The sequence below is a fragment of the Schistocerca cancellata genome, chromosome 8, assembly GCF_023864275.1.
Source record: "Schistocerca cancellata isolate TAMUIC-IGC-003103 chromosome 8, iqSchCanc2.1, whole genome shotgun sequence".
NCBI lineage: Eukaryota > Metazoa > Arthropoda > Insecta > Orthoptera > Acrididae > Schistocerca > Schistocerca cancellata.
The window spans coordinates 251,437,458-251,446,395 of NC_064633.1; the positions used below are offsets into that span (position 1 = coordinate 251,437,458).

At 41.0% G+C, this 8,938-nt stretch overlaps 1 protein-coding gene across 1 annotated transcript in view; it reads left to right on the plus strand.

The window, feature by feature from the left end:
- LOC126095496 (furin-like protease 2) overlaps positions 1–7,813 on the plus strand; it is a 707,292-nt gene extending 699,479 nt beyond the window's left edge. Inside the window, exon 21 of the mRNA XM_049910285.1 lies at positions 5,859–7,813. Within this exon, the coding sequence (XP_049766242.1) occupies positions 5,859–6,101 (243 nt within the window). The 3' untranslated portion in view covers positions 6,102–7,813. The remainder of the gene's footprint in view (positions 1–5,858) is intronic.
- Positions 7,814–8,938: the final 1,125 nt, after the last annotated feature.

Below are 8,938 nucleotides of genomic sequence, written 5' to 3' on the forward strand. Positions count from 1 at the left end.
GCGGTGTGCTCGTCCAATGACGCCCTTAGCGGAGGCTGACACCGCTATCGGCCGACACCGATGGTGTCACCAGGGCCTGTGGACGGAGTGATATCTCGACCCGTAACTGCTGTTACCGTCAGTACTGTTTATATCGTGTAGTGGTACACCTCACCTGCCACACAACGTGCTCCTACAGTAGGAAACCGTTATGCTGCACCACGCTGCTTTCGAAGCATCTGACCCGATCCCATTTACAGGCGTCATTCAATCAGTCAATCTGAATATTGCTCAGCCAAAGCTTATCACGGGAATGCAGGTCAACAGTAAGATCCGTATCATATCATAACAATGGGAGGAACTCAACGTTAACTCGTTATTTGAAAAGTGTTGTGTATTATTGATTTATATGCCAATAGGAAAACGAATGTTACTTATTGAAGTCGGGAGGAAATAATGGACCAGTAATCAATAATGATGATGGTAAGTTTGTGGGGCGCCCAGCTGCGCGGTCATAAGCGCCCGTACTTAATATCAGTTCTTCTCACAGTCCAATTTTTTACACAGTCCAATCTAGTCACTGTCACAAATGATGATGATGATGATGATGATGATGATGATGATGATAATGATGATGATGACAACACAAACACCCACTCCCCGGGCGGAGAAAATCCCCAACCAGGCCGGGAATCGAACCCGGGACCCCGTGATCTAGAGGCAGCAACGCCAGTAATCATTGTCATATTTTACTTGTGATTAAGTATGAAATACAAATTAAGAGTCACAAAAGTTACAAAATAATGTCACAGATGCCACTGTAGGGTTGAGACGAATGAGAGAGACAAATACATCCTATCGAAAGTATTCGGACAACACATGTAATGCGAAACTGACAAATAGATATCTCGAAATGCAGACGCGCCGATATAAATAAGGTGGGAACTACTGTTTTCAGAAGTGAAGCGGCAGCAGTAGAATTGGTCGGTCAGCTTAACTCAGTGACTTTAACGTGAACCAATCGGTATTTAGATTAGCAAATGGGACATTTAAAGTAGTAAGGGAGTTTTGCTATTTGGGGAGAAAAATAACTGATGACGGTCGAAGTAGAGAGGATATAAAATGAAGACCGACAATGGCAAAGAAAGTGTTTCTGAAGAAGAAAAATTTGTTAACATCGAGTACAGATTTAAATGTCAGGAAGTCGTTTCTTAAAGTATTTGTATGGAGTGTGGCCATGTATGGAAGTGAAACGTGGACGATAAATAGTTTAGACAAGAAGAGAATAGAAGCTTTCGAAATGTGGTGTTAGAGAAGAATGCTGAAGATTAGATGGGTAGATCACATAACTAATGAGGAGGTATTGAATAGAATTGGGGGGAAGACGAGCTTGTGGCACATCTTGACTAGAAGAAGGGATCGGTAGGTAGGACATGTTCTGAGACATCGAGGGATCACCAGTTTAGTATTGGAGGGCAGCGTGGAGGGTAAAAATCTAAGAGGGAGACCAAGACATGAATACACTGAGCAGATTCAGAAGGATGTAGGCTGCAGTAGGTACTGGGAGATGAAGCAGCATGCACAAGATAGAGTAGCATGGAGAGTTGCATCAAGCCAGTCTCAGGACTGTAGACCACAACAACAACAATCGGTGTACGTCGCCTGACTAACGAACTAAAAACCCATCAGGTACATTTCAACACTTCTAAGGCTGGGCGAGTCGACTTTTGGTGACGTGAATGTGAAGTGGGAAAACGAAGGATCGAGCACGGCTGGAAAAAACTAGGCGCTCCTCATGTAATGACGGAGAGCGAACGTCGAGCACTGCGGCGGTTGGTTGTAGCAAATCATGAACCTTTACTTTTGTCATCAGTCTGCTGGCTGGCTTGTTACGGCACACCACGAGTTACTCTTCGTTGCCAGCTTTTCTCCTGAAATTATTGCACACGTCTTCCATTATTAATTTGATGTATTAAAATCTCTGTCTCTCTCTACTTTGTTTCCTCTACGGTTCCATCAAGTACCATGTCGCCTATTCCCTGCTGTCTTAAAACATGTCCTATCAACTTGTCCCTTCTTCTTGTCAGTGCTTTTCGTACGTTCCTTTCTCATTCCTTTCATTACCAGTCCATCTAAATATTAACATTCTTCTGTAGCGCGACATCACTAACGATTCGATGCTCTTCTGCTCCATTCTCTCCACAGTCCATGAGTCACTATTGTGCACGTACAATGCTATGTTCAAAATGAGCATTGTCAGAAATTTCTTCCTCAGATTAAGGCCTACAGTTGGCACTAACAGACTACATTTGGCCAGGAACGCCTCTTCGCATGTACTAGTCTGCTTATTGCTTCCTCATTTTGTCGTCCGTCATGGTTCACTTTCCTTGCAGGGTACTTCGTCAATGTAGTGATCACAGACTTTGACTTTAAGCTTCTCGATATTCTCATTTCTGGTACCTCTCAGTATTTTAGTATTTCTTCGGCTTACTCTCATTCCTTATTCTGTACTCGTTAGACTGTTCGTTCCAACAAAATGTTTCTGCAATTCTTATTCACTCTCAACTGAACTGCCCATTGTGGTATTCCTTATCGCATAATCCACATCTTAAACGAACTTCAAACGCGTGGCATCAGTACTTCAGCATCCAACTTCCTTCGACACTGCTTCTTGTTAGGCCTGGGAAACCAACTGCAGCAACTTTTGTTTACTTTCACCATGTGCTGTGAGTTAAAAGAAAGCGGTACTGTGGTCCAAGAGCTCCTCATAAGCCATACATTACTGTAGCTAATCCTGCTTGATGTGGTGTAAAGAGCTATCCCACTTGGACTGCGTATGACTGGAAACGAGTGGCAGTCAAATGAAGGGGCCATGGTTTGTCGAATTCGTGGAGGATATTATCGTCCATTACATGTAGCGCCATCAGTGTAGTGTGGAAGATGCGTATGGGGATGTCTGTATTGTTGCGGTCTGCTCACTGCATTTAAGAAACGCTAGAAGTGGAAGGTTATGAATATATTTAACAGCACTTTGTACTGTGTACAGCAGAGGAATAGTTCATAGATGGTGATTGTATCAGCACGACAATGCAACCTTTTATTAAGCAGCAATTGTCTCTACATAATAACGGGACGGGTCTAGCCAGACTACCGACCTGAACCGAATGGAGAATCTTGAGAACTCGACTTCACACTACATCCCAGAGATCGACATCAGTGTCTTCGATTATTTCGGCTCTTGATAAGCAATGGACTACTATTCCTATACAGACTTTCAGACATCTCATTAAATATATTTCCAACAGACTTTAAGCAGTCGTAAAGGCGTAGAGAGGATATATGTCATATTAATGTACAATACTGTAAGTTCAGATACTTTGAATCCTACAGCGTTCTGGCAATGAGGAACAAATCTGCAGCATGAAGTGTTGCTTGCTTGTAGGCAGTAGCATCACGCCGTGTCAAGTAGACGGAGGCTGGCAGTTGTCTTCCGATCGCGGGATTGATGTTATTCACGTTTCACTAATAGTAACCGTTGTGCTCCATTTCCAATGTCCCTCACTACTTCTACACGTTCGTGAGACCTATGTCCAACTTGGAGCCTGTTGCGATGTCCTCTGTGATGGACGAAGCTACGTGTTCTCCAGGATACTGGCAAAAGTGAGGCTATGAGACAATGCTGCGTCCTGTTTAAGAACTCAGAGTCTGTCAGGGTAGGCACTGCTTTGATGACGCTGAAGATTTGTAGGTTAGGGCGCTAAACAGGATGGTCATCAGCTATCTGTCACTGTCTTCTCTTATCAGTTTATAACCTTACCTCTGCTATTGTAATTTAGTATGCTTTTACCTAAATAACAGAAAACCCTGTCTCTAAGTTGCCACGTATATTCTACCCCAACAGAACAAATAGTCCCTTTACGGGAAAGGCCACGTATAACCCTCTTACTAAAATTTAGTTTAGTTTCCTACTAAAGTACACTATTCGAGGGTAGTCCTGCTAATAGGAACTATTAATCAATAGAGTTATCCTTTTTACAGGATTTGACAACGTGATGTGTCTAATGGATAAGTAAGTCAGACTGTTCAATTCTTTTCCCAACATTTTACCCAGCGATTAAACAGAAACACAGTATGTAAAATATTTCACTGAAGCTAGTACAACTCAGTACCAAGTTCATTTAGTGGTTTAAAACTTGTGCTAATGGTCGGCAGCCTATCCAGTCTATGAAATTGTGGAGTATTGGAAAAGCAGAAGTATTTGCTGCTTTCTTCCTACTGTGTAATTTGGTTCTTCAAATTAGTATTACTCCACGCAAACAATGTTAGTGCAGACACTGGAATTCTTTCTGACTACCACGCCCTTATACATTACGTTTTAAAAGGAGAAAAAGTCCAGTAGATAACTTCAGGGAAGCTAAAAAATTTGGCTAGCGGGGACATAAAGAATATCATTTTCTGTAATAAAAAAACTTAGATACTAAAATACTTAGATACTGAAGCACACACTTTTTGTACTGATCACTTAACTTCAAGAAAACCTCTTTATCACTGGAATTTACTTTCAACAGCTATTATTCGTTGAACTAACTGTGTAGTCATTTACCAGATTCCAGTAACTTGGCTGCACTCTGAATTTTACGTAAGAAAACTTGTAATTGTCAAGAAAACACAAAAACAATTTAAATGGTGCCTCTTTTTATTAACTTGACACTTCATCAGTCTGTAAAATACGATACTCTGATTTACCCAACACCAGGAAGGAACACTATGCAGGTGTAAAATTAAGATGAAATAACAGGGTGAACCACATTGTTTAAAGTTCAAGAGTGATTATTAAAACGTTGTAAATTAATGGTTCACGCTGTACAAAAGTAAGTTTACTATAAAAAGTCTGCAGGCTTGGGTGTGGCGAACAATTATGGCGGCTACAAGACCCACAGTACGGCCTCCAAGTCTCTTGCTGTATGGGCTTAATTTATCTTCTTGGTGTCGCTCATTTCTACCTACAGTAGCCTAACAACACGCAGCTATGCCGTAAGCCGTTTGCTGTCCCCATCCGTGTCATTTTGTGCGAATTTTCAGGCAAAGCTTCTCCTGCTCCACAAATGTGTTCCCTCAGTCACTGCTGCCTACAGACTGTGTCTTACTTTCCGCGCTTGCTCTAGGTTGCGCGCCAATTCGCCGTTGCGATCTTTTCCACTTCCCAGAGTAATATTCGTTTTCAACAAAAACACACTGGCTTTTACATGACACCTATTTCTTATATTGCTGCTGTCACCATTTCTTAAATTTTCGTATTTACATAAACATGAACAATTTATACACACAAATATTGTTAAATAGGAAAGGTCATCAGAAAATTATTTCAAATAATAAACAATTTACATAGTATTTTACTAACATTACTCGCATACAATACAAAGCGCTTCAACCGCCAGTATAATGCACTTTACATATACAGAAAATTTAGTACTAATCTGCGAAAAATTTTATAAAGCAAAAAATTATATAAAATTTAAATTAACCGCAAACAAAAATTGTTATAACCCTAAACGGCAGGTATGACAGAAGGTATGTTCGACTTACATCTTAAATCCGACTTCACTCTGCAGATCTGTTCGGCAGCAGTTACCTGGCTGGTCAAAACCACCCAGGGAAGTGTCCCTGTACTCATGTCCGAAACAGGTTACAACACTGTGAAACATCGATGTGATTGTGTCGTAAAAAATATAAAATATAATGGAACACAAGTAAATGATTCCTTCAATATCCAGGAGAGTGGCCTACTTTTTGAAGTCACAAAATGTGAAATCGTACCGATTTCTTGCTGATGTTCATCTGGTTTACTCGAATAAACTGGACTCGCCTCTTGTTTGCAGGAGAGGTCGCAGTCTCGGCGTGTAACTCCTTCCGACGGCTACAAGAAGCTGGAATCGACGCCGAGCGTCCGTTTCAAGACGAAAGGCCGCAGTCGGGCGTCGCGACACCCAGCGACGCCTGCCGTTGCCTCGTCAGAGGTGGAACTGCTGGGCGCGTCCTTCACACTCTACAGCGGCGACGACACCGACACAGACGTCGACGACCTGGACGACGTTTCGACGCAGTTGTTTACGAGGACTTAGTTACCCACCCGGCGCCATTTTGCGTTCATTGATTCGACGAGCGTACCACTGGCATACCAAAAGCGAAACTGTGGTTCTCCTGGCATATGCGTAATTGTATCTCGCGATCCGAGCGAAAGGTCATCCATATGATCTCCCCAGTAATTCGTACTCATTGTAGCTGTCGTAAGAATTTATTGTTCTTGAACATCTGTATACGGCTGCTTATATCATTTCTCACCTTAACATTTGAACACAGTTCGTTGTAATGTTGTAAGTCTGAGGACCAATTTACAAATTTTGTTTCAAGTAATGTTTAACGCCCCTGGTTTACTACGATTCTCAGTAAGAAGCCAAAGAAACTTAAAAGAAAAAGGAAGTTGCGCGGCTAGTATACTGTTCGTACTAGAAGTAGGCTTACAATATATTTGTAATGTTGTTTCTGTCCTCTTGGTGTTTCGGAGAGCCCACATAGTCCTAAGATCTTTTGCGGAAAGATGATGTAGCTGTTCATAAAGTTAACGAGTTTCTCTGGTGAGATACCATCATTATCGGTGTGTGTGTGCCCCAGATATGTCTTTAGTCTTTTAAACGTGGGAGAAGTTTCTATGTTCCCACTTGCTAGAGGCAGTGAGAACTGCTGGCGTGGGTGACAGTTTAAAATAAAGAAAGTGTCACATTTTTTTTTAATCCAGCGAAAGTGCCTACACTGTAGCTCTAGGTTTGACTGATGTAAGTCAGATACTACTTGAGGAGCCCTGATTCCTAACATGTAACTTTTTCGCTCCGCCTTGAGGAAATTCCTTTTCGCAACCCAAGATTGTGTGTGTATTCCACTAGTCACTTGTACCAGCCCAGCAAAGAAATGGCGAAACAGTTGCGTCAAAAAGGAACTATAAATTCTATCTCTCTTTTCTGTCATGCTCTCGTACCAGAAATACCAGAAATAAAGTGCAGAATCGCGTTTCACTTGTGATTAATGTTTCAATGAACTGCATCTGACTTTTAGTTGAATTGATATTGTTGTCGTTCGGAACATTAGCCTCAGGCATCTGGGCCCATTGATAAGTCTGTACATGAAGTTTTTAATATTTTTCCATGTTCACGGTGGAATTTTAATCTAAGCGTCTAGAAGTAGTTTGTTGTTACAATGCCTTTTGTGTGTATATCCGCCAACACGCCCCACCTTCTTGCCCTCCCAAATACACAAGACTATATTTGTTAGAACGTCTAAACGTTTGACTGATAAGTACAATTATCTACTTATGAGAGATTGTCCATTTCCTGAATAGATTAAGGGACGCGCGTGATCAGTAAAGTGATATTTATGTTGAAACAGGAATAAAGTTTTCGGAGCAATTACCAGAAAGTAAAAGCTACGTTCCATGCTATTATAAGCTCGCTTCCCTTAACGTGAAAATGCTTTCAATATTTTCGAAGTGATATTTTTGTAAGATATGTGAGAGACACGTGTCGCGCTGATGGATATTCGTCTCTCCGGTGCGACAGCGGGCAGACAGCGCTTCAGAAGCTACAGCTGAGATGGTAGTGACCGAGCGGCGCCGAAAAAGTGCTGAAGACTATAGATGCTACTGTCAAGTCCTGTTACAACGTTTTGTATGTGATATCTAAAAATTTATTTATCATGATGGAGTGAGTTATGGGAAATCTTTTCAAATGTGTCTATAATTACTATTATCGTGTAAATGTTTTGTAAGTGGACTGTGGAAATAAATTATTGGTGTAATTTATTGTAAACGTTGGTGGTACTGTTTCCTTTGGAAGTAATGCAACTGCTGTCATACATTCAGCATATTTAGCTTTCATACAAATTGGTTTAGACGAGACATTTTTGGTTTACTTGTAAGGTAATATTTGCGTGGAAACTCGTGATTTCTACCCCTTCTTTTTCAGTCATTGAGACTAGCCGACTTTCATAAATCATGTTGTTGCTAGGTGTGAATTGATTAGGTGTCCTTTTTGTTGCATAGATCCGTAGTTAAGATATCCTCGAGGACGCAGAGCTTGTCACAAAACAAGAGGGCATTAGGGGTAAGTTAATATTCTGTCACATATACCTCAAGTGAAATGATCCTCATTGATGTGCAATAAGTCAATAACTCTCAGACAATTATTATTTATGAGGTACAGACTACTTTTCATAAGCTATAGAAATTTACAATAAGTTGAGGTGCATATGAAACTTCTTAGATTCTTGTAACCACGCATGGTCAAAGAGGGAATCACTTCACATTTACTTGCAATTATTACATTTCTGCGCTGAGGACGTGAAGGTCACATTTTACCTAAAGCTAAAATTACTGGATACTAGTGGAGAACCCATCTTTGCCAGGTATTTATTTATAACTCTGTGCCAAGGGTTGTACGACGGAGGGACTGCCCTTGTGCTTAACGTTTATGACGTCATATCTCCTAAACAACGTGTCGTAGAAAGATGTAATCTTGTAGGTACATTCCAGATTCATACGTGGAATCTGTCTGCAAAATGTGTTGCGAGGGAAATTACTTACGAAGCAGTAGATTTAAACGTCATTCACGATGCCGCAATTTTTCACGCATGTCAGTGTTCATTCGTCAATCTCCTGAACTTGTGTCGTGCAATGACATAATATTGACGGTACATTCTGTGGCACATACGGATATTGTTTGCGAAGTTTTCACGAATAGAGATAGTGGGGAAAAATAATAAATGTAAATGAAAAGTGGCAGTTATTCACGCGTCTCATTGTTCACGACGTCATATCATCTGAACAATGTGTCGTACAAAGATATCACTTCTCACTTACGTTCAGTGGCGTATATGCATGGTGTCTATAACCTTTGGCACGAACGCAGTT